The following is a 26,951-nucleotide window of genomic DNA, read 5'->3' as shown; positions in this document are numbered from 1 at the left end:
TTAAAACGGTTTCAGGGCGATTCATTGTAGATTTTAAGTGTTATTTCGAAAGTGTTTTTCTAATTTCTAGACAAGTTGATACTTTTGTAAAATTTCTTTTAAATTTAAAAGAAATTTTACAAAAGTATCAACTTGTCTAGAAATTAGAAAAACACTTTCGAAATAACACTTAAAATCTACAATGAATCGCCCTGAAACCGTTGATGGTCCGCTCAAGCTTCTTATTCTTCTCTAGGTAGCTGGAGGCTACTAGCGATGCTTGTGGTTCTTCAATGCCTCGTTAATGACACGCAGAATTTCAATTTGCAGTTCGGTGAAAGCCACCGGCTCCAGCTGAGCATTTCGTATCTTCATGGCCACTGCCTTGAAAAACGCACCAATTTCATCATCCTCTCCATCGTCGTGATCATAAGTCATTACATGCTGCTCTTGCTGCTGAGGAGTTTGTTCCGCCGCCGTTGTGGTTTCCATCTCCTCGTCCTCGTCATCTTCCTCCTCATTATCATGATGTGCATCCCCATTGATGTAGTTTTCGATACTGAGCTGCGCATCGCTATCCAGCGTCTTTTGTTTCATGTACTTTTGCAGAAAACTGAGTGTTGGGGCGGTGCGGCTTGATCGATGAAATAATTGAAGCCCCAAGATTGAGTGGTACCCAAAAAAACACGGGAGTATTTTGGGGTTTTTACGCGACGTGCGTAGATGTTTATTGTATCACTTTGAAACAAGAACTGCTTAAGCCCAGAGCAGAGCGGAGACTTAGGGGAGAGATGGAGAGGGAGAGCGGACGGCAGTGCGAGCGCGCGAGATATAGAAATCTGGATAAAACTGCCGCTCGACACTGTCTCCTGAAATTAAACGCCCTTTTGGCGTGAACATTCTCCCCCCCCTTGCGAGGACACCCGTAGCAAGAACCTCAGGATAGTAGGCTCAGGAATATGTTGGAAGTGTAGATCGGTCGTCCGTATGTAGGAGAGTGTGGTGGGCCTTTCCACACTTGTGGCACTGATGACCACTGCGGCAGGAGTCCTTGGAATGATTGTGAGCCAAGCAATTGGAGCAGTACTTCTGGATTTGTACTTCCTGAAGCCGATTCTGGGGGCTTAGCCGTAGAAAGTGGTGGCACTTCCGTAGAGGATGGATCTTTTGGCAGATTCGGCATTGGTAGGATTTAATACCTCGAGTACGTCTGCCATCCAAGGCGGGGTATGGAACCCAATATTCGGATGGAGTATTCTTAGGAGGAACTTTTTGTACGGAAACTTGCGTTGAATAGGACGAAATGATGTGTGGAACTGAGGCGGATACTGGCCTTGGAGGGTCGGATGGAATCGTCGGAGTAGTAGGACCGCTGTTTCGATGAAGCAATGTGTGATGCCGACCTTGGCAAGTGAGACAGTTGTGAGCGCTTGTGCAATCCCGGAATTGATGGATACTTGCAAAGCAATTGGAGCACAACTGCTTCCTTTGGATATAGGCTAAGCGATCTTCTACCGTCATCTGTAGGAAGCGTGGACATATACGCACGGGGTGGTTCTTCTTCGAACACAGATCGCAGCCTTTGGTTATCGGAACTAACCTTGTGTTGAAGGAATTTATTTTTGGAAATTCTGCCTCTCGATTTGTGTCTTTGGACGACGGCCTCAAGAGTTAGATGGCGTTCCGTCAAATATGCATCAAGCTCAAGCCACGTAGGAATTTCGGCTTTATTTTGGATGGATTGCTCCCATAATGAGAGAGTGAGCTTTGGTAGTTTTGTCGAGCACATATAAACCAGGATAGGGTCCCAATTCTCAATATTAACACCGGAAAATTTTAAGGAAGTTAAGCAACCTTGAAAAGTGCGTTGAAGTTCCTTTAAGGCTGCTCCCGACTCCTGTGCTATGGATTGCACATTGAAAAGTGTTTTCAGGTGACTGTTCACCTGCAATCGCTTATTTTCGAAACGCTCAGTTAGGTTATTCCAGGCTGAGCGAAAGCCATTATTGGTGAGTGGGGATCTTGAAACTATGGAATGAGCTTCGCCACTTGTTTTTGAATTTAAGTGGAATAATTTTTCAACGGGCGTTAGACTCGGATTGTCTATGTATATTGCCGTGAAAAGGTCCCGGAAAGTCGGCCAGCGAAGATAATCGCCAGAGAAAACCTCTGTGTCGATAGGAGGGAGCCGACAGCCATAAGACGTGAAATTTTGGGACGGAGTTACTGGAGCTTGAGGTATTTGGGAGGAGCCCTTTTGGATTTGTTCCATCAGCTGCGCGGCAAATATTTCGTAAGTGGAGTACGTTTGGTAATACTTGGACTTTAGTATGGATTTTGTGTCTGCGGCGCTCTCGCCTGCAGCTATAATGCAGTCGGAGCATAAGTCGTATGCTGCCTTTACCGTTTGCCACAAGGAATTGAGGTGATCGCGACGGATTTTACAAGCGGATAACGTTGGTGTAGGAGCACCTGGAGCGTTCACAGTGGCCTCAAAGTGGATCAGACAGTCAGCTGTGGCCATAAATCGGGTTAAAGCGGATTTTACTGATGTTGCCATGACGTTAAATAATTTAGAATTTTAATTCTGATGTAAGGAAACGGATTGGAATCAAATTGGAATTTAGGAACCAATTAAGATTGTAAATATATACGGTCACACTGTCGGATAGGCAATAAATATTTATTATATCGGATGGTCGGACTTATGTAAGGAATTAAGGACTTTAATATTGTTTGTTTGAAAGGAACACTTTTTGTGAGCTCTTGACCCACTGTGCACTGGCGATATACGTATGTATGTACACTGTACATATGTACATATGTGGGGTGCGTATAGCGGAATAACGTTGCGGGAATTGGAAAGACTTCGCTAATGTGTGTATGTCGGTGCGTTTGTTTGTCACCTGCACAACTAAATTGCAAACGATTTTCTGGAGTAAATTTGTGGATATTGTCACTTTGTTTTTAATTTTAGAAATAGTTTAGCCGTATTTGTAGGTCGAGAAAAGTAGTTGGAGTGGACGGTATTAGAAAGAGTAGTTAGAGTGGACTGTATTAGAATATTTATGTAAATATACACACGCAGCTGGAACACAGTAAAAAACAAGGAAGAACGCTATAGTCGAGTACCTCGACTATCAGATACCCGTTACTCAGCTATATGGAGATATGCAAGCAGCAAAGCGAGATTAAAATGCGCCACCTACCGGCGGTATACAGATTTAAGCGTTATGGGCGTTAGAGTGGGCGTGGCAAATTTTTTTTTGGATCAATCGATAGGTTAAAATTTTTTATCTAGCATGAAAATTGTGGGCGTCACAGGTTTTCGCGGTTTGTGGGCGTTAAAGTGGGCGTGGCAAACTTTTTTTTGGGTCAATCGATAGGTATTGATGAGAACAATACATTTCAGTTAAAATTTTTATTCTAGCATCAAAACTGTAGGAGCCACAGTTTTGGGCGGTTTGTGGGCGTTAGAGTGGGCGTGGCACTGTGCTGAAACAAACTTGCGCTGCGCAGGAATCTCAGGAATCTGCGTGCCTAATCCCAGTATTGTAACTCTCATAGTTTCCGAGATCTCAGCGTTCATACGGACAGACGGACAGACGGACAGACGGACAGACGGACATGGCTAGATCGACTCGGCTAGTGATCCTGATCAAGAATATATATACTTTGTGGGGTCGGAAACGCTTCCTTCTGCCTGTTACATACTTTCCGACGAATCTAGTATACCCTTTTACTCTACGAGTAACGGGTATAATAAAGGGTGCAAATCTTAATGAAAAATTTTATGACCGGGAATTTTTTACTGCGGCTGAGTTATATTTTACACACGATTGGAATTGAAAATATATTTGACAAATATTTTCGTTGAATAGTAGCACTGAAATATTTACTGGAATTGTTTCAAGTGTGCAACTGTGGGCAAAGGAAACTGGAATATTGTCGGGCACAAGTAACGGAATTGAAATACATATATTAAATGCCGTTGCGTCGGATTAATCTCTTTTGGATTTAGACAATATATCATACAGAAAGTTAGTCGAAATAGGGTTCGAAAAACTGGCTGTATGACCGGCAATTATAGTAAGCGGAACTTATCTGGAGTGTTTCAAGCCTGCTGGGACAAAATCAAAGGAAACTCCAGGAGAGGAAAGTCCAAAGATTTTGAAAACCTGCTCGAACTGGACCAAAATGTTGGGGCGGTGCGGCTTGATCGATGAAATAATTGAAGCCCCAAGATTGAGTGGTACCCAAAAAAACACGGGAGTATTTTGGGGTTTTTACGCGACGTGCGTAGATGTTTATTGTATCACTTTGAAACAAGAACTGCTTAAGCCTAACTTAACTTAAGCGCTCCAGAGCAGAGCGGAGACTTAGGGGAGAGATGGAGAGGGAGAGCGGACGGCAGTGCGAGCGCGCGAGATATAGAAATCTGGATAAAACTGCCGCTCGACACTGTCTCCTGAAATTAAACGCCCTTTTGGCGTGAACACTGAGCGAGTCATAGTGCTTCCAACGCGAAGTGGCCTCTATGTGCATCAGTGTCCTTAGTCGCTTGTGCTCTCGTGCATATTGGTCCCTTAGAGCCTTCCACTTCAGCCGACACTGTTTAACCGACTTCTTCAGCTTTCTGGCGATTTCCTCCCAAACCTCCATCTTGAGCTTGACATTGCGATAGTTCACGTTGCCGTAGTTGTAGATCATGTCCTCCTGCTGGATTAGCGTAATCAGTTCTTTTTCAAAGTAACTCTCCATGTTAAGAAAGGTATGTATGGGATCGTCGTCCTCTTCCTCAGCATTAGTCGATTGATTGTGCGCTGCTGAAGTGCCGGATACCGTCGAGGTTACCGTTGCTGTCGAGTTTGACTGATTGGCAGCAGTACAAAATTTGAATCGAAAGACAAAAGATGACTGAAATCAACAAGCAAATCAACCACTGTGACTTTAAAATAAATGAAGATTTGTTTCATGTACTTTTGCAGAAAACTGAGCGAGTCATAGTGCTTCCAACGCGAAGTGGCCTCTATGTGCATCAGTGTCCTTAGTCGCTTGTGCTCTCGTGCATATTGGTCCCTTAGAGGCTTCCACTTCAGCCGACACTGTTTAACCGACTTCTTCAGCTTTCTGGCGATTTCCTCCCAAACCTCCATCTTGAGCTTGACATTGCGATAGTTCACGTTGCCGTAGTTGTAGATCATGTCCTCCTGCTGGATTAGCGTAATCAGTTCTTTTTCAAAGTAACTCTCCATGTTAAGAAAGGTATGTATGGGATCGTCGTCCTCTTCCTCAGCATTAGTCGATTGATTGTGCGCTGCTGAAGTGCCGGATACCGTCGAGGTTACCGTTGCTGTCGAGTTTGACTGATTGGCAGCAGTACAAAATTTGAATCGAAAGACAAAAGATGACTGAAATCAACAAGCAAATCAACCACTGTGACTTTAAAATAAATGAAGATTTGTTGGTTGAGATAGGAATCTTCAAGGAAATTTTAAAGGTTTCCAAAGAGTCGCGACGGAAATTCGGTAGTATCTTTTATGATACTATAGAAGAGTTGGACATCCTGAAATGGCGCTTGGTGGAAGTTAAGGAGATGATTTTTCGTATAAGGGATTCTATATCAGACTTAGAATGTCTTAAATTTGATGGTGAGGCAGACCAATGTGAGTTGGTCAGCGCTATGTCTCGCGAGGACGACCCTATCTTAATATTTAATCTTAAAAATAGATATGATGCAATATCATTAATATTAATAAAACTCTATTGATAAATTTAATAAATTGTAAGATATATTATGAATATTATTTGAATGTGATTAATGAATAATTTTCTAAAATAAATAATTTTGAAAATATACAAATAAGAATTATGTATTATTCATGGGATACTATCACAAAAACATTATTATCTCTGTTGGCTTAATAATTTTTAATAATTTAATTCTAAGAATAAAATGAACTCCAAAACCAGTTTTTGAAATTATTTAATATTGATTAGAAGAAAAGAGACAGAAATATATTGTGCATTACAGATACCTTGAGAGTCAGTTCTATGAGGTTGTAAACCAGTGTCTGAATGGTATGGAGCCATTTGTTAAAAATTGGTATTCACCAGCGAGAATATGTGAAATCAATAAATTTGAAAATTAAACTGCAAATACTAAACTCTTCTCCAGGGATTGTAGATGGTAAATTGAATTGTAGGTAAATCTAGTCTTTTTAGTCTGATATCTTTTACTATATTCTGCTAGTTACATGATATGAGTTAACATCTGGGATTTCGGGTGCTTAATAATCCCATTAAATGATAAAAGTTTAACAACCTACTGTTAAGAAAAGATCAGAAATATAACGAAAATAAAGTAGAGGTTGCCATTAAAGAGGGAGGTCAGAACCAGTTTAAAAATGTTGTATATTGCTTAGAAAGGAAAAGAGAAAATCAAAAGAAATGTACAGTTTAGGTAGCTGGGGCAGCCATTGGAAAAGTCAAATCTGTTACAGTGGTGGGTGTGGCTAGGGATTGAAGCGAGCAATACAAATTTAAACCTGTTTACATGATGGATAAAAGGATATTAGTTAGAGAAGGATGTAAATATCTTAAATATGAATTACAAGTACCCATCTATGACAAACCATCATTATTAAATATGAGGAACATATATTTCACCGGTGGGGAATTAGAAGGATCCAAAAGATCAATTTTATGAGAGAAGACTAATACTGTTTTTGGTAAATTAAATAGGCACATGAAAACATATTACTCAATTAGTTAGAGAATATCCAACAACTAGATTTATCAAGCATTTTGATGGAAAAATCAAAGTATTGAATTAATATATATATTTTTTTATTATCCAAATAGAAGAAATTTTCGTCTTTGGTCAAGGGACAATATTCCATGAATTTTTCCATTACCTTGACCTTTGCGCCTGCATCAAGGTATTTTGGCAATCCTTTGTAACAACTATTTGTGTTGTTGGTAACATTTATAAATTGTTCGCAAATAAAAAATACTTTCCTAATTATATATTTTATGACCTCTTTTATGAAGGGATATGGATGGAAAAATCAAAGTATTGAATTAATATATATATTTTTTTATTATCCAAATAGAAGAAATTTTCGTCTTTGGTCAAGGGACAATATTCCATGAATTTTTCCATTACCTTGACCTTTGCGCCTGCATCAAGGTATTTTGGCAATCCTTTGTAACAACTATTTGTGTTGTTGGTAACATTTATAAATTGTTCGCAAATAAAAAATACTTTCCTAATTATATATTTTATGACCTCTTTTATGAAGGGATATTATTCCTTAAATTTTTTTCCAATACCTTGACCTTTGCGCCTGCGTCGAGGCATTTAAGCAAATCCTTTGAAACATAACTATTTGTGTTGTTGGTAACAGTTATAAATGGTTCGCAAATAAAAAATACTTTCCTAATTATATTTTTATGATAATTTTTTTATGACATTTGCGCCTGCGTCGAGGCATTTTAGCAATCCTTTACACCACCACCTATGTTTATTGTAGGTAACCAACTTGACTCTGGGGTAATGGTACGGTTAGCAATGGGTGGTTTGCTTAATGGTCACACCCATTTTTGGACAAAGGATACAATTGGTCATTTAGGTGTGGGTATACACATTTGTTATGGTGATCGAAAATGGTATAATCACAGTGTTTTTTGTTTTTTACTGTATTACGCCGGAGCGATTTCAATTACTTTCCCAATTATAGTTAGTTTTAAATCGTTTTTTGACATTCATATATTTTGTTCTTTCTAGACATTTTATTGTAGCTAATAACTATAGTTATGGGATGTAAGGCTAGCTATCGTAGTTAAGATTACATTTGTTATACCTACATAAGATGAAAGAACATAAAAAATGGAAATGTTTTATTTTAACTATATACTAGTTAAAGTGGATGATATTATTATATATTCTTAATATCTGTAATTATGAATCAAAATTGTTTATCAAAGCAGCTTCTACACAGCTTTTAGACAACTTGTGAACAATTTATTTCTTAATTAGTTTTACAATTACAGGATACATCTTTCCCCAACATAATCGGACATGTTCCTCTAAGATTTATATATCAATCTTGAGCTATTTTGGCTTTGCATTCTTTCATACGTACATAGCAAACACATTGAAAATCAGAGTGTAAGTTTTTACTTCACATCGAAAGTCGTCTAGTGATCAAGAATTTTTGATCATTCTTAACAAAAGACTATAAAAGCTCGTAGACGTTAATAACAACTAGTAACCAGCTAATAATAATTAGTAAACATCAAGTAAACAGATACTAAACATATATAAACCAGATACTAAACAGCTAGTAAACAACTTGTATACATCTAGTAAACAACTTGTATACATCTAGTAAACAACTTGTATACATCTAGTAAACAACTTGTATACATCTACTAAACATATAGAAACCAGATACTAAACAACTTGTATACATCTACTAAATAGATAGTAACCAGCTAATCAGTATTGTAATTAAAGAGATTATTAAACTTATTCAGAATCTTTGACAATGATGCCTTACTCATACAAATAGTATACAAATAGAATTGAATTAGAAAACTAGAACTAGAAAAATAGTTGACAGCAAAAAACGATATTACCAGAACCCAACACCTCTATCATAAACTTAAATCAGAAATTAAATTGAAAGACGCTCCTATGCTAGCTAATGATGCTTTCGAAATATGTTACAAAATTATTATGGGATGGAACAAATGAGTGCTTTAAAAATAATTCAACACCTGAGAAAGATTACATTGTGAGAACTATTCTACATCTATCTATGGGAACCAAGCGAAAATCTGCGTTTGGAACGAAGATTAATAACCGACATGTTTCTTACAGAGGGATGCAGTAAGAAAATTAATTATATACAAATATACATAAAATATAATTAATTATGAATTTAATTAAATATGTTTACAATAATAGAATATATAAAATATATATTCAATGTCCTTGGGTCTTGGGCATGTGACTTTGATGACGGTCAGGTAATGATAGTTCACTGCAAGTGTGTTTGGCTAACACGTCTTAGAAACTTTAACTTGTGTACTTTGATAGTTCTTAATAAGAGACTATAGCGACTCATAATACTTGTTAACATTTAGTTACCATCTAAAACCAAGTACTTTACATATACTATACAGATAGTAACCATCCAAAATCAAGTACTGTACAGGTACTATACAAAAAGTAACCATCCAAAAACAAGACTAAAAAGAAAGTAACCATCAAAATACTGCTAGGTAACAACTAAATACAACGAGTCCAACGTGTCAAGTCTATGTCGGTATGACTACTACCCTAAAAAATTGTATATCTCTGGATAATCTTCAAAGTCAATACCTATACAATTCTGGATGGAGCAGTGAAGACGAAATTTCTACGTGATCCCCACTTAAAATTTTTCTGTACCATTAAAAAATTTGTTGGGATTGGCTGAGGATTATAAAAAAGTTTTGTTAAATTGTAAACACGAACTAGTGTTGATGCTAACTAAGAATCTTGGTGAATCTTGAACAAACCAGAAATGAACAAACTTTTAAACTGGAAATTACGAATAAAATCTGGAAAATTCCCCATGTAACTCTGAGCGATTTTACAAAAATTAAGATGTACGATATTATTAAAAGTTGTGTAAACCTACCAATCGCATTCCAGAGTTGGGATTTATATGTTAACCCCAAATTGGGGTATGGGAGTCAAAACAGCTGAAATGTGAAATTGTCGGCTAACCGCGAAAAACCAAAATTTGCCATAATTGGATTTACACTAAATGGAGAACTTATCACAAATAACTTATCAAACTTGAGAGTTCACTTGAATTCTGAGTCATATCCATAATAATCTGAATGTTGATTTTAGTAAGAATTAGTATGCTCACCTATATGAAATGTATACAAGATTTCAATCTAGTTACTATAATCGTGAATCACAACCATTTTTGACCCCAAATGAATTTAAATTGAAGACCCCTATTATTGTGGTTGATCTTTCATATCAAAATGAATCAGTAAAAATTGGTCCTATCGATGTGAGAATTTCAATAGAGCTAAAGACACCAAGTCATGAAAATACCCAAGCTTACTGTCTCCTCATACAAGACCGTTTAGTTGAATATAACCCACTAAACGGACTAGTACAACGAGTTGTTTAACATTAGAAAAATGTTGAAAGATACTGTTTCGATTGATGTTCAAGGTTTCTTTGATAATAATAATAATTTATTCTAAAGGAAATTGGAATTGTATTCGAAAAAGATCCATACTTGAATAATAGTATTTTAATAGAACCACCATATGATTTTACTTTGCTAAATACAAAATCTCGAAAGACTGCAATTTGGTTAACCAATACACATCACAAAATTTTTTGGAACGATGGAGAGAACAGTTTTCCACATACTCGAAAGTATCTAAGGACAATTACAAGCGGAAAACAAATTATTTGTAAAGGTGTGGAAAAGAAACGATTTCTACAGAAGTTTTTTGGGAGTCGTCAGCTCATTAATATCGAGGAAATGGGCTGTCCGTCATTAAACAGGTTTAAAGGAAACCGGTTTCCCTATTGTGAAACACACCTTAAGGGCGGGGTTTGTGCTCTAAACAATGCATCCATTATTTTGACATTTTTTAAAAGTAGCTCCAAAACAATAAGATAATTGTTATACATCATTTTAAAGTTGAGACTAGCTGTGTAAAGATGTGCAAGAAAACAAAATAACCAAATTAAGTCTCATGAGGAAATTGACCAATTTATTGAACAATTTAAAGGAGAGATAATTGGTCAGCATTTTCAATACCTTCTAAACACAAAAACTATGTTCATGAACCGAGGTTGACATGACCTCAAAACTACGAATTGTGGTGAACACTTTACATTTTGTAATCCAGAAATGACGTCGGAAACGTGCGCCTGCTTCTTCTATGCAAATCGCCGGAATCAAAGCAGAAAATTAATTTTTATAAATAAAAAAAATGTTCGCAATACGAAAACAAATGAATAAATGTATTATTATGGTACAAAATAAACTTCTGACATTTTATTTCGAGTTAAAATTACAGGTACGGAGAATGGAAAATATTTCCTTGACTGAGATATGTCGGCTACTTGCGAGTTGTTGCGCGGTCGTGATTTCAACCCCTATTGTGGGAACGTATTTGAGCTAGCACTCAGCCATGATTTTGTCAATGGGCGTGCGCCTTCAGACTTGTGCATGTGTCCCTTTTATTCCGGTCAGGTAATAGACAGGTGCGCATGTTCGGGTAGCTCTTGCTTGAATCCCTTTTATGATATGTTTATGACCCGTTTGTAGAAAGGAGAGATCTTGAAAAAATTTACCAGTTAAACATTCTGGGGCGAAAAAAAAATGTCTGTTTGAAAATATTCGACATCTGAGAATCGTTAACTTGTGGGATTTATTTTATTGGGGTTCTTTTGATTTCTAAATTAGTTTTACAATCATAGGAAGCGTTATTCCCCAACTTGATCGGACATGTCCCTCTAAGGCAACCAACCAGCTTTAGATGTTTTGGGTTTGCGACCTTTCTCACGTGCACAGCAACACCTTCTGAATATTAATTGCTGATAATGAGGAAAAGGATACATGATCAATATTGTCACATGGGGATGTGGGGAAAGTGTGCGACGTTTCTCCCGTGTACAGCAACACCTGCTGAATATTAATTGCTGATAATGAGGCAATTGTGTTGGGGGGCAATTTAGTATACTCTTTATGGATATGATCGTGACATTTTTATGACATCTAAACCTTTTAAAATCAGATAATTTATGGATTATGATAATTGTCCCAGAACCCGCATACATTAATGAAGGGGCGGGGCCATTAATATGTTAATTAGTGAGTGGCGGGGGTCATTAATATGCTAATCAGTAAGGGGGCGGGGGCCATTAATATGCTAATTGTCCCAGAACCCGTCTTTCCCTACTACTTATGTCAAAAGTTGAAGAATCTGAAGAGATATACAGTCTGAACAGAAATCGTTAGAGCCGTTTTTGATCAATAAGAATAAAAGCTAAGAAACATTTTTTTTGATTAACTCTTGACTATGCTTGTCAAACTGAGGTATTTAGACAAATTGCGTAATTTTCAACGTCATATACGAGTATAACGACAGATTTTTCTTTTTATAGCGAATTTCCCGCTAAACTAGCTGTTTTTTCCAAAAGTGGCAAAGCTAAAGTTTCTTATATGCAGCGGTGTAACACCATATTAAATTTTCAGGAAGATAAAACAACGTAATTGTTTCATTTTGAAAAGTCCCCCTAAATCTTGGTTTTGGAATAACTTTGGATTGGAGTGTCGCATATCAACAGATAAGGTTTCATTCGACGCGTATGTGAAAATATAACTAGGCTGATAAACTGGGCACCTTATCCCCATCGACCCCAAAAAACCAATTGGTTTTCTTAAAGTCTTTGTATGCAATACCTTTCGATACCTTTCGATTGGTGTATCACTCGTTACAATCGGACTATTATATATATATATATAGTAGTCGCCTTCGCACACTCTTCTGGTTCGCTTCGTCACTACGTGAACTGCCGTCCACAGTGAAACCCCCTTTTTTAAAACACTTTAAATTTGTCATAGCTCAGGGCGAAAGCATTTTCCGCTTCCGTCAATGTTTGCTTTACTTTTTCTGCTGTGCAGTTTACAAAAAATCAACAACAAACGCAACAGCATCAATAGTATAAAATATGAACTGCAAACCTAAATAAATATTTATTATTTGCTGCATTCTACTGGTTGTGTGTGTGTTTTGTATGTCAAAACCATGGGAGAGGAAAATTTTTAGCTTAATTGAATATCAATTCATTTTAAAATGCGCACCAAAAAAGGGGGAAGGGATGGTAAAAAGAAATCGAATAGTACATGAGGCCTTTATGATATCCGCGAGGCGGGATTTTTAGATGCTGATTGGAGAGGCGACCAAAGGGTTATGGAATATTTATGGCGCAAATTATTAGCATACAAAATGCAATTGATGCCCTCCAGTGATTAATTAAAATGTTTCCGAGCGCATATAAATTCATATTGTTTATTGCGGTTCATGCACAGACACAATGCACTCGTGTGAGTGCAGAGTACGAGGTCATGTGCCATTTTTGTGGTTCACTGCACTCTGCGGATGACCCAAGTGCCCAAGTGCTAAAGTGCAGGTGTAGGACTTCCCATACCCTAGTCACCTCTCACAGCACGTGCGGTTTAATAATTTCGGCTCAAGGGCCCAAACTGCAATTGAAAAATTGCCTCAGAACATTCAAAACAAACAAACATTATTATTAATTGATCTATTTATCGTCAATGACATACCTTTGTGGTTATAATTTAACAATTAATTGGTATTTTGTGGCACCAGCCAAGCAATTTAGATTAAATATTTACAACAAAAAAATAAACTTGAAGATGCTTGAAAAACACTTGCGACATTTAGGTTAAAAATTGTAAAGCAATATTTTAAAAATGTATAGCACTTGAAATAAAATAATGTGCAGCGCTGTATTAAAGTATAACAAAATATTTAATTAATAAAGTCGAAATTCAGGTGTTAAAAAAGAAGAATCATTTAAAACTCTTATTCCTTTAGCACTTTATTTTAAATATGTTTCATTTCGTATTAAAGCATGTATCATCTTATTTGCTCTGTAAACCAATAACTTAAAATGGTATATATGCATGCAGCAGTAAATACAAATTACAATTTAAATCAGTTTTATTATTTGGATGAATATGTTAATAATTATAATATCCGCTACCAGGTTTTGTAACACTTTAAAGTACCGTGCTAATATAACTTAAAATATAACCGTATCCATAAAATCAAACTTACTGGCAAATAAACTTCAAAACTGCAATGGTAAATAACCACAGCCTGCAGTATTATCCCTTTTTGCGTTGAATGTCCCATAGGAGGCACATATCCGAAAGTGTATAAAACCAGGCCTGCGGCTTGTTCGGAACCCTATAAATTTGAAAATATCCACTACTACTCGCAGGCAAAACATAAATATTCACAAACCCGAAAAACTGACCATAGCGAGACAGAGGGTTCTCCCCGTCCCGTCACAATGACATGGCAACTTGGCGAAACAAAGTGAGACGAAAAGTTTCCAAAAAGACAAATGACCCTTAAAGTTGAAACTAACAGTGACTAAATGGAGACAAGAGCAAAAAATTTTAGTGTGCCCAGGGTGGGTGGGTCCATAGAAAGAAAGGGGTAGTGGGCGGTGGGCCATGGGAGGGGGTTTACGAGGATTGGATGGATGGAGGAGTACGGAAAACGAAAGCAGCTGAAGCAGCATGAAAATCTTTTAATTGCTGCCACCAGTAGCCAAGCAAGCAAAGGCTTTCCATTTGTCTTCCAGCCAACTGCTGACGCTGTTGGATCTCCCCGAAAACAGAAAGAGATGGCCTATACGGTTAAGTCAACTGTGTGGGACAGAGACAGGGACAATGCCTGGGGTCGCGTGAAATTGCAAAACTGTTTCACCTGAATGCATGAGGCTCTGTTCCAGCTGCCCATCCCCAGAACACATCTGAGACTTCTGCTCAATAAGACAATGACAAATAAGTAAACAAGAAACTCTTTGGCATCAAAAGTGATCGACAAGTAGTGTACCCTTTTAGAAACTTGGAAGCTGAGCCATAGAAAAAAGGGCTATAAATTTCGGCTTTTTAATGATATCGAGAGGGGATTTGCTAATTAAAAAGTTATGTAACTTAAATATTTCCGTTTAATTTCTGATATTTATTGATGTACAACGACGTAGGTCTAACTTGTTTTTAACTAAAAAATTAAATGATACACTCAGAGAAAAGATTCAATATTTCGTGATTGAATCAAGTATTTTCGGTGACAAAACTTCGCCAAGCAAGAAAAATACAGAACCCGAAAAGAAAAAGCAGCTTTCAAGCACCAATTTGCAAGACCGAAAATTCTAGGTTTCAGAACCTTTCTGTCTACAATCAATTATGAATAATTCTTAAATCTAGTCATATTTGTACTAAAATCAAAGATCGATTTAATAATAAAGTAAGAAAATTGAAGGAATGATTTAAAGACGTTTAGTTCTTAAATTTATATACATATATTGTAAATTTAAATTAGGTTTAAAATATATGCTAGTAAGAGAAATTAGTATATGGAAACTGAAATAAGCGAGACAGATATATCTATAATATTAATATTTTGAGTTTACTTACGTCTTGAAATTACCTTTGCGTAATTTATTCGACGTATATACAGATCACTTTCAGAATATACAGTTGGGAATTATTAGATATTTAAATTGAAAATGTGCTCAATGCACATCGTTCTTTACTGGTAAGCATGAAATCGTTCTTAAATCAAGGCTGTTTGAACTTGATCTTAGCACGCTGTTTTTCCCTGAGTGTAGATACTTCCTTTTAACTTAATTTCCAAATCCTTACACTACACTTTTTTAATGATAAAGGTAGCTTAGCTAGATTAACTTTATATAGTTTATAGTTTTTCTGAAAAACATTTGATGTATTTCCTAATCGATACTTTATTCGACATTGGATTTGTTCAGCCCTAGCTCTAATTGATTTGTTCTCAGATTCTGTTTGCTGTTTTTCTCCTCGAGCATTTTCCAAAAATGCGCACAAATAATATGCAAACAAGCTTAAATGTCCCAAATCGCCTTATCGTTTAGGCTCAAACACTTCATAGTTCGGGGAAAACTCAAAAAAGCTACTCGACCCAAGATGCCCCATCGACAGCCTTTAGTATTGACCACAATGAAGGGCAGCAGAGCACCATTCAATAAGTCCTTTGGCCCCAACAGAAAACCCCAATTTCCCAGCTTCCACTATTGTTATAGAGTATGAAAAACTAGGGAAAAGCGACGGGCGAAACAAACAAAACGAGAAAAATCCGAAAGTAGCAAGGAAAAACTAAAAAGTGAACAACAGCGGGGGAAGAACTCCAAACAATGGGCAGCCGTCAAAGTGAGCGATTGTTGGAACGTGTCGGGGCATCAATAGAAGGTCCAAGTGGACACCGAACTGGAGGCTAATTCCCCGACGGCTTGACAACTCACCGGGGAGATCAGTCTGTTAGCCTGGCGAATAAATAATTTATAAATAAAAGTTATTTAATTGAAAAAATCGCCCGCGCAGTGGATTATATTCAAATCTATCTTTAAACAAAGAGATAAACGTTCTTTGTATTGAAAATGGTTTTAGTTGGTATTTCCTACTTGGTACTTATTGCCTTAATTGATTTGAAAAAACTGTATTCCCTTCAACAACAGAACAATTTTCGCTTAGGGCTGTCAATGTACTTTATTAATCCATTTAATACGTACCACTTTGTACTTAAACTCTTACTTCTGATTTGTATAATCTTGAGATGTTATTTTGACCATTTCATTTTCATAAAATCACTATAATAAATTTAGCTTGCAGCTGTAACATGCCAAATATTCCGGCCCTTTTGAGGAAGTTGAGATGGACGAACTCTGGAATTTTCCACAAGCCAAAACCATTGCGGCGTCAATTTTCCCATTGAATAAAAGATTGCAAAGATGCGTTGGCACACAGATTCTTTTGTGCCTTAGAAATTGCTGTTTGCGAATGGCCAGAAACTTTCTTAAGACGCTGCCTGTTTTTTAGCCCCCACAAAAGCAGGGCTTAAGCAAACATCTGCCATTGAGTGAATATCTTTTCCATACAAATGCCATATGGATGGGTTGAGCGTCTTAAGAAAATTGTAATTTTGATGTCAAACAACGATTAAAAGCAACGAGATTACCTGATGCATATTGCATGAATGCATTTATTGTGTTTGCCCTGAGTCTCTGCTCCTTCGTCCTGCTGGAAATATCCTCTGAGAGGAGCGCTGGAGCTCGGGGGGAGTGAAAGCAGACATCGTTGAGCTCATTTGCACTTTGACGCGTCCTCAGCTCAGAATTCCATGACACGGCATCGTGTGGCAGGACGAAACAGGACGAAACTGCAGAGTCAGGCAGGTGCAGGTGCAGGTGCAGCTGACGGCAATGACGATGTTAACGAGTCCACAAAACAGCTACGAAGAACTCGGCACCCCCTTCGGACCGCAGACCCAAAATGCAGACCCATTTGCCCCCATCGTTTGCCCCCGCAAATCGACGCAAATAAGCAAAAGGCGCCGCTATTGCCCAGTTTAGGACTCTAGTCCCCAAAAGCCGATCACACTATGATTCCCTTTCAAATGGTATTTTGATTGTTCGCCAGACCCAGGGACTTCTTTTTATATTAAATGATATAAGATTTGACTTATACACCAGCTGCTTTGGACATCTTTTTTAATTTTACATAAAAAACCAAGCTGTTCTTAACAAGGAATTACACACGTTTTAAACTTGCTCATTTTAATATTTAATAAAAACTTTTTAGCTGCCATGGAAACAATCTTTTGTGTCAGAGTATTTGAAGCTCCATAAGCTAGTCTCTTATCTAAAAGCCGCACGCTAGTTGCTATTTCGATTTTTTTGACTCGTGTTGTCGGTTGGCGAAAATTTCAACCGCAATGTTCAAAACAGCAGCGGAACAGGAGGAGAAAATCTGTTAAAATTTCAGCAGTGGCAATAGGCGCTTAAAAAAAGCTAATGGAACATATGGTTGCCGGAGCAGGGCCAAGCGGATCTTAACCCACTCAAACCACGCTTAACCCCACTTTTTCCCACAAAATGAAGGGGTTTCGCTTACCCATCCGCTGCCAAAGAGTGTTGCTCACTGAAATAAATTCAGCTGATTTGTGATTGAACTATTTCTATAAACCTGCATACATTTAACACTATATTGTAAAGTAGTATGTGGAATAAATCCTTTACTATTTGGAATTTGTTTGAAAATCACTCATACGTCATGTGGGTCTGGCGAACATATTTGAATAAAAATAAAGATTACATCTCCTATCATAGAACTGTGATTCTTTTGTTTCGAAACTACTGTTTCCCCAACACAACCATTTTAAATTTGTAAGCCTATCACACACAACATATAACTAATAAATGTATATCAAACACTTGGGAATTAGAAGTGGGAATTATTATTTTTGTACACAAAGTTCCGTAAAAAATTATAACAAAGGTAATAACAAATCTTAGATAGTTCAAATTATAACTTTAAAAATAAAAATTTTTTAAAACAGAATTTTTTGAAATTTGTATGAAGAACAATTGAGGGAATTTTGAGCAGTGCAGCCTCTCCACGTACAATTTCCGGCTGAACACATTTTGTGGTCGGGCGCAAATGCATTTATATTTGAGCAGCAGCAGCAACAACTGCAAAGGGAAAAGGGATCAGGGTGGGAGAAAGCTGGGAATCGGAAGGAGAAAGGGATTCGGAGGGGGCAGGAACAGTGTGTACCATCGGCGACGCTTTGGAAAGCTTAAGCCATTTCATTTTTGGTTCGTTGGCGTTTGTAGCATTTGCTATTTTGCACTATTTTTATGACTCACTGCGGGGGCAGCTGGGGCACAGGGGACGCGAGAGGGTTAAGGCGGGAGGAACTGGGAGGCTGCAACTTGGAGCAGCCGCTCGACCAGCCACGGGGCACTCATATTTCTTGGAGCTCATACAAACACTCACAAAAACTAATAGAGAGGGCCATCGAGCGCCGAGCAATATAAACATTGGCAAGCTTGAGAAAGAATAGGAAAAACCGATCAATAAACTGGTGATTTTTTCATCCTGAAAATAGCCTTATGTAATTATTTCAGAGGAGTGTACTTGGGTGGAAACTAATAGCGCAGGCCGATCCTTATGGCTCTGTCAATAATTGGTTTCTAAATAGAGTGAATTTGGTGTAGGCTGATAAATAAATGAATAAGAAAAGTTTTCATATTTCATATATATGTCAAAAGTATGAAAAAAGTGAAGTATTTTAAAGTTATAAACGAACAAAAATTGGACAGTAGATTTAACCACCATTATAGAAATACCACCAATAAAGTGTCTATCCCAAAACAGGAGTACGTTTTTGCAGAACTTTCATTTCTCAACCAACATTTTCCCATAATTTTTCTTTACCATTTCCTCTTGATTGTTCAGAGACTCAGCAAACCCCCTTTATATCAAACATTAAGCCCAGAAACAATGCAAATGCCCCTAGTTCGATGGGTTATCATAGAGAAATCCACTTCAGGGGGTGGGTGGTGAGATGAAGTGAGGCTCCAAGTTCATTTGCAATTTATTAAACGCAGCTATAAACAAATCGAAAGCGAAATGCTCGCCATGGCCCCCCAATGACCGCATTTATGTCGATTTAAGCCATATCGGCTGGACCGAGCCCATAAAGGAAGCCAGGAGGGCCGGGAGGATGTGGAGGTTACGGAGGATATGGAGAGTCACTAAGTCAGTCGGCTGTGCTTTTGCCGTCCATTGGAATTGTGGCACGGCGTATTTTGTGGACTGCAGACACGCACCAGCCTATGGAGCATGCATGAGTTCTGATGGAAGGGGCGCAGATTGCACATAAATAGCTGCCAGAAGTCAGCCGAAAAACACTGGAAAAAAGGAATCACTATTATAAACTAATCTGTTTCAAGAAATAACAATTTTCTTAAACGCTTCTGGCAGTATGACACTTGCTTGAATTTCGACTATCTGACTGGATTTGTTGAAGAAAGTCATAACTACCATTATGCGCTGATTCACGAGGGGATATAGGAGATAGATCCACCACTCGAGCTAACCCCACAACCAATTTCTGGATTTGCCACTGACTACCATTGCAATAAAATTATCTTTAACCACTGACTTTTTATTGATACGAACTCCGAAAGCTGTAAAATGTAAGATTTTACAAGCTCTGTGCAATCGCTTTAAACTTTTACACCTTAGGCAGCAAACACTGTTTCTTTGTAGGACATAGATAAGACTAGAACAGCGGCTGATAACATAGGGAAAAGCTATGCCGCAACACGTACAGTGTACAACAGCGGACGGCACAACAGCTCGATTGCCCGGTGCATATTACACCATAATGGATAAAAAGGTCATTGTATTTCATGTTAGGTTCCCAAGCAGGTCCTTCGACAAATAAAATTTCCGAATAGGGGATGGTGGACTTAAGGTACATTTTTGCTGTGGAGTTCTAGAATCCTGAATATGGAAGGGAAAATTTATTTATTTATTAGTTTTATAATAATAAGTATCAACAGAATTTGTGTTTTTAATAAGAACAAATTTTTTCCGTGCATCAAGAGGCACTAAGCTAATTTACTTTCATATGAACCGAACGTTGGAGGGGCGTGGCAGGAACGGACCCAGGCGAACCGAACTGAACTGAACGGAATGGAATGGAACCGAAGCGAAGCGGGCTGAATGCAATGAGCATCTACATAACGCCCAGGAGTGATTTTCTGTGTCATTTGGTTGTAATCGTGTCTGTTGTTTGTTACTTATTAGTGTGTGTGCTGGTATTTGGGCGTGTGAGTAGTGTGTGTATACATATATGTGGCATATTGCATGTCCTATGCCATATTGCGCCATTTGCATGGGAGAGTGTCTCCATCGGAGAGCTGGTGTGTGTGAGTGTGTGAGTGTGCCCCGTGTGCGTTTGCAGTTTGACTTGTCTTAATGGTCATGTTAAACAAATGTTTATCAGGGCATGCAGCTGCTGTTTCCGCCCGTTGGAACCCCACTCCCAGCCCTCCTAACCCACTAAGACCCACCTCCAGTCAAGGCCATTAGTCAATTCGATAGTGGTTGTTGCTGCTGCACTGGCATTAGGTAGTCGTTGTAGCTGCAGCAGCAACATGGCTCCGGCTTTGAGGTTGCTCATAAGCCGAGGCAGCAACACATGAAATATGCATAACTCTACGAAGAAACTGCAAAGGTTAAGGTTAAAGTTAAGTGTTTTGCCAAATGTGCATGAGGCCAAATGGCAAGCGGACAAATTTCAAATGCAAACAACTAATAGATTGCAGACACATAAATGCATGTACTATATGTCTGCACACAAACTGGGGTTAACTTATGACAGCGATCTCGAAAACAAGCAGCAACATGCAGCCGGAATCAGTTATTAAATTATTATTATGTTTCCTTACTTCTGGCTCCCTTTGTCATCTTAATTGGGCTTTCAAGCGAGCTACTACATTATTATATTACATTCTAAGTACTTGTTTGCTAAAATAGAATCGCAATCTTTTTAGTTTCCGGTTAAACTCAAATCATATTTTAATTTTTTAGAGTCATGGGTTAAAGAACCTTAATTTACTCTTAAAAAGGTTGTTACTTTTTGTCTCAGCTCATTAATTTCGAACTTTTTACCCATTCAATTAAGATTTACTCCGCGCTTTATTTTAAAATGATTTTAATAAATAACAAAAACGAGCAATAAATTGAATTCAACGCTTCACTCATTAATCCACTTTAATTGCTCAATTAAATTGTATTTCCCATTTAAAAGTGACTATTGCTATTACATGAATTTATGTTGCAACCTGCCTCAAATTGCCGCACTTTTGGAGCATTTCGTTTAAATCTTGACCACTTAAATCCTGACTGGCAGTTCAAGTTATTCTACGGCCGCAAGCACGGCCAGATTTAACATTGCATATGTTGATTTTGATGCATATATTATTTAACACTCTTGCGCTCAACAACTGATGGGAAAGCACACATAATAACCATAGCTCGAAGCGTGTTTGAAGCCAGCTGCTGGTCATTTCGAGTGTTTGCACTGAAAATCGACAGTTTTTCAATGGTGCTTTCGTGTTAAGTGAAAAAGCGTACTTTTTCTTCAATTAATGTTTAATTTAAACTCGCCTGTGGCCGGGTAAATAATGTTTTTGGTTGTGGATGCTGGGTGTCGGGGGGGAGTGTTATTTACCACCTGAAAAGCGGTGAGTTGGAGAAAGCAACAGGTGGAAAATGACTTTCTAGTTTTCCATTCCATTTCCTCCTTTTCGCATACTTAAGAGCAAAAATCAAACTCAATGCGCTTGTCAAATAAATATTACGCACACACACAATGGGCACATTCGCTTAGTCACACACAAGCACACTCGCACACTCGCACACACACGTATTCGGAAGCGGAAGCTAAATGCTATAAAAGCGCACTCCCACTTCCGTTTCCTCCCCTCCCCCCCGCCCATTTCCCCCTCCCCACACCCCACTGTTTGCGCTACGTTTTCAGTTGAAAGGCAAAATTAACAATATGCAAAATTCATGTTAAAATATCGGAAAAATATATATTTCTTTCCTGCGCGCAGCAAGCAATCCCTTTTTCCTCGCCCCCCTCGCTCCCCTTTTTCTGCCGCCTTTGCGCTCTTTTCGTTTGGGTTGGCAGCAGAAATAAAACAGCAAAAACGAAATAACCAGGAAACGGGAGAAGTGGATAATACGGCAGATCGAATAGTAAATGTCCTTGGAAAATTCGATAAGCATTTATCGATTATTCAGTGAAAAAAGTGTGGAGTTTATTATATTTTTATGATTTATTCTATTTTAAAATATTGAAAATATATCAAAAGCACTCTATTTAAATTGAGTTAATAAATATATTCACTTTGAATGCCTTTTACAATTATAAGGATAATAGCAATTTATGCAGTTCCTTACCAGAATGTAATTGAAAATTTTATAAAATGTTAGTTTTGATCCAAAATTCAAAAGCAAATAAGAGTTATGAAGAAGAATGTATATTAATATAGATAGACAGATATCGAAAATAAAGGTTAAGGTCCTAAAAGCAGACAAGAACTGATCAATATCTGTAGGCTTATATCCCTGAACTTCCATAATATATGGTTGCCCAAACCTCGTTTAGAGTATTTGGCGAAAAAAGGCATTAAAGGGTTGTGGGTGTGTTTTTCTGGCGGGGAATGGGCTTGTTGGAGCGGCTTTCATATGCTCCATGCCAGCAATAAAAGTGTAACTCCTGTTGTTGTTGCCCATGTGGATGTTGCTACTGTTGTTGTTTCGGTGCCATTGAATGAATGAATGAAAGCGTCGACCCATCGACGACTCAACTTCCACGAGATGTGAATCGCATCGAATCGAATCTCGAAATTCTTTCGGCCCGGCAAAGTGAGCGCCAATATATATCCATCGAGATATACGTATCCAGAGGGCGATGTGTGTGGATATAAAAATACAGTTATCTGTTCTATCGGAGCATTTATAAATATTTGTTTGCCTCAGTTCTCGATATGCACATGCACATTAAACCAGAGGAGCCAAACCAAAGCAAAGCGAGCCGAGGCCAGCCTCCAGCAGGATCTGCGACTCCCTTCTGCCTGAGTTATTGAATTGGGCTTTAGTCGTGAGCGGGTTGCCGACCTTTTGGCCCCGTATCCAATCCAATCCCACCGAATCCCCATCCGTGCCATCCCTTTAACCCCTGGGATGTGCTGCTGACACCCCAAAGAAACGGGACAAAAACTCCTCGCAACCTTTCCCACTGCTCTTTTGTTCGACTACGGTCTTTATTTGAATTGTTTGCGCATAAGTATGTCAAATTTCAAACCATTTACTGGATCCGGCCAGTGCATAAAAGCGGCACAAAAACTGCAAAAAGTATTGGGAGCTGGTGGTTTTAAAGCGTCTTTGGGGGTTTCGTTGGGCCAAGGTCAGGGGCTCAGGGCTCGCCGGCTGCGAAATTTAAAAAATATTATATTTATGAACAGATTATGTTGCCGAGTGAGATATTGTAATAAAATGGGTGTATTTTAAATATTCAAAGGGTCAGTCATCACATTTCGCATACGCTCAGGCAGTCGTTAAGAGTAATTTTAATTACATATTTAATAATCGCATTAAGGTTATTTTAATTGAATGTGGAGGGAGTTTTTAATAAGGGACTGTTTTTATATAAGGTGGAACTTCTCATATATATGGAAAACATGTATAGTTATAACAGTAGATCGCAGTTTAAGGCCATGAAACGCACTGTAGCCCTCCGGCAAAAAGTTTATGGTAAAATCCTATTGGAAAAAATCAAATTAACTTTCTCGGCATGTACATGAAAGGTTACGAAAGTTTAAAAACTATCTCCACCAAGGACATCCCACCAACTCCCTGCGGCCCAGCCACCCCGCCTCCTCAAGGTCATCTGCCAACAGAGCGTTACACAAACGCAATGGAAATGGGAATAAAAAATCAAAAGTGAAAAAGAATACGTAGAATTTCATTTTCAAATTGCACCCCAGTGACACATTTAGCCGAACTCCTAACCTTTCACCCGCCTGCAAGCCCCAGCCTCTTCTCTTGGTACCCCCATAACCCATCTTCCAGCGGGACACTCCCAAGACAATCGAAAAACTTTCAGTCGACTTTCCGCTTCTCGTTCCCATTTCTGGGAGTTTTCATTGTTTTTCTTACGACTCATTTCACGTTTTAATTTCTAGGCGTTGCGCCGACTTTCTGCGTCATTTGACACCGACGACAAAAATTTGTCGAGCAGTTGGACGGGATGAACTGGATAAGTGCACGGAAAGAAATGTCATCACAAACTATTTGTAGAACCAAGAAATTCATGAAATTTAAATATAACAAATTATTTATTTGAAAATAACGCATTAGGTTTTATGGCGTATTACAAATAATGGGATATATATCAGATTACAGGCTTTAAAATTTATTTTGTTATGCTTATACTAAAAATACTGAAAGTAACTAAACCTTTGCAGAAGTTTCTTTGTCATCCATAGCTTATTAGACTTCTCATCAATATAATACATAAATTTAATATCTTGATATTTTCTCTCTATGTCTATTAAGGACTTTAAATATTTGTCTTTGCTGGTACTTGCACTAAAAATCCAAATTGCTTGGCTCACTAAGAGTTCAATTACGAGCAGCTCGTGGAGGGTAATAATAGAGTGGGATGATGATTAGGATGATGGGGCCAGATGATGGCCCACATTGATAGCAGCTGCGATTGATGAGTTGGGGTGGGAATTCGGCGGAAATGATCTAAGAGGTCTAGGTCCCGCGTCCAGCAATTGGTTTAAATTTTATTTATGAGCTGCCATCAAATCAGCATAAGTAGGTTAAACGCAAATGTCAATCGTAAATTCGCTGACTTCCAGCCACGCCCACCACTCAGCCCCGATTCCGGCGCCCCCAGTAAAGCGGCCAAATAAATTAAATTGTCGCCCTGTCGCCGCAGCTGAGCTGAAATGCTAACCAAAGTACGTGCCACCATCGATGTGCAGCATCTCCGTCAGAGAACCAGAGCTGACATCTCCCCATCCTTCCGCGGGAAGCCGGAATGCGAAAAAGTGTTCCGCAATATTTCATAAAGTGGAGACGGACGGCATGGGGGCTGGAGCAGCTTTATAGAATTAGCTAATGCTGACATAGATACCCCAGAAAGGAACCTAATCCCGGGGCATCGTTTGTTTAGCCTAAATAAGGAAAACCACGCCAATTGTAACCAGCAAGGGGGGATGGAAAGTGTGAAGAAGGTAAGTGGGGAGCTCCAGGATAAGAGGCTACCAACTCCAGATGGACACGCTAATTGGCATTTCGGCCTAGAAAAAAGTTACACAAATTTTATTATTTTACCTTAATAACCGCCCTTGATGGAAAGTTACACTAAAAAAGTTAACAGGATTTAAGTACGATTTTCAGGGTAAAAAAAATCAGCGACGAATTAGTAATAATTTGATTATCCATAAATTCACACTTAATTCCAGCAGAAAAAGCTAATTCGATTATCGTACTATCATCCTATTAAATTGGATTAGTTAACGTTAACATATTAGTAATTCATTATTGATAAGTCGCTTTTTCTCTAAACCTTAAATTCAAGCTTATGGTTTAGAATTTAAATTCATGATGTTTAAATCATAATAGAAAATTGCTTTGAAGGTAACTCAAAAGCTCGACTGGCTAGTAATCCAACCAGCACAAATAACCATAAGATAAAGCCTTTTAGGCAAGGAAAACCCACTCCCAGTCGGGAAAACTTCACTGAAGCACCGTTCTATAAAACAAAAGCGATGGGATATCAGATGTGCTAAACATTTTGTTACAATGCTGTTCACATGAAAGTGAAGTCCTTGGTTGGCAAATCTAACCAAAGGAATCTTTACCGCATTCATGGTCGTACTCAAGAGGGTTGTGGGAAATCCATTGGACCTGGTTAAGGGAGGTGTCGAAAAAATCTGAGAGGAAGCATATAAAACTTTAAATAAGAAACTTTAATAGAATTGTATATATATTTCTAAGTATTCTGGACTTCAATCAAAATTGTAAGCAGATATTTAATACACATACGTAAATATGTAATATATGTAAATGTAATAAAATACTTTTGAATAAATAACCCCCTAAGGGTCCATCAAAGGCGGTACCACGAACACACACTCGCTGAGGGACACGTGTTCATCTAAGTCTTCCAGTTAAAACTCAAGCATTTCTCACTAATGATGAGGGTGCGCCATCATCATCCACACCACACAGGTCTGGGACACCCCATCCCCGCTCTCCACCAGCTGTTCTGGCCACTGTCTCCACACTTGTCCTTAGCCTGGTTAAACCTGTTAACGTTAACTTTTGCTCCAGCCCCTTCTGGGTCCCCGCCTCCACACCTCCACATCTCCACACCTCCAGTCCTGCAATCCTCCATCTGGGGACAAATTGATGGAGCCTCCTTTGGGGCTCCCTCGGCTCAGTCGTGCGCACTTGACCACACATTGGCGCATTGTCACGCGCCGGGCTCTCCAGCCCCCTGAAACCCCCTTCCGTCGCCGCCCCTGTCACATGTGAGTGACCCACCAGCATATTCATCAATAGAGTAGCAAATGCTTCCATCCACCCCCGTTCGCTCCTTTTGGGTTAACAAAAAATCTGTTAAAATAAATCACAACAATTTGTACATTTTCGCCTCGTTGGAGTCTGCCTCGCATAAAGGGGGTTTTCGGTTTTCGGGTTTTC

The 26,951-nt window shown here is 38.4% G+C and overlaps 1 protein-coding gene across 1 annotated transcript; it reads right to left on the bottom strand.

The window, feature by feature from the left end:
- Positions 1-17: 17 nt before the first annotated feature.
- On the bottom strand, positions 18-26,798 carry LOC108014903 (uncharacterized). Its single transcript, XM_070998638.1, has 4 exons — positions 26,439-26,798; positions 4,853-5,390; positions 4,477-4,805; positions 18-711 (listed from the first exon to the last, which is right to left on the bottom strand). Exons 1-4 carry the CDS (start codon positions 26,796-26,798, stop codon positions 250-252), a joined length of 1,689 nt encoding a protein of 562 aa, XP_070854739.1. The 3' UTR covers positions 18-249.
- Between the last annotated feature and the right edge of the window lie 153 nt (positions 26,799-26,951).

The sequence above is a fragment of the Drosophila suzukii genome, chromosome 2L, assembly GCF_043229965.1.
Source record: "Drosophila suzukii chromosome 2L, CBGP_Dsuzu_IsoJpt1.0, whole genome shotgun sequence".
NCBI classification, from domain to species: Eukaryota; Metazoa; Arthropoda; class Insecta; order Diptera; family Drosophilidae; genus Drosophila; species Drosophila suzukii.
This window is presented reverse-complemented; position numbering and strand designations above follow the sequence as displayed.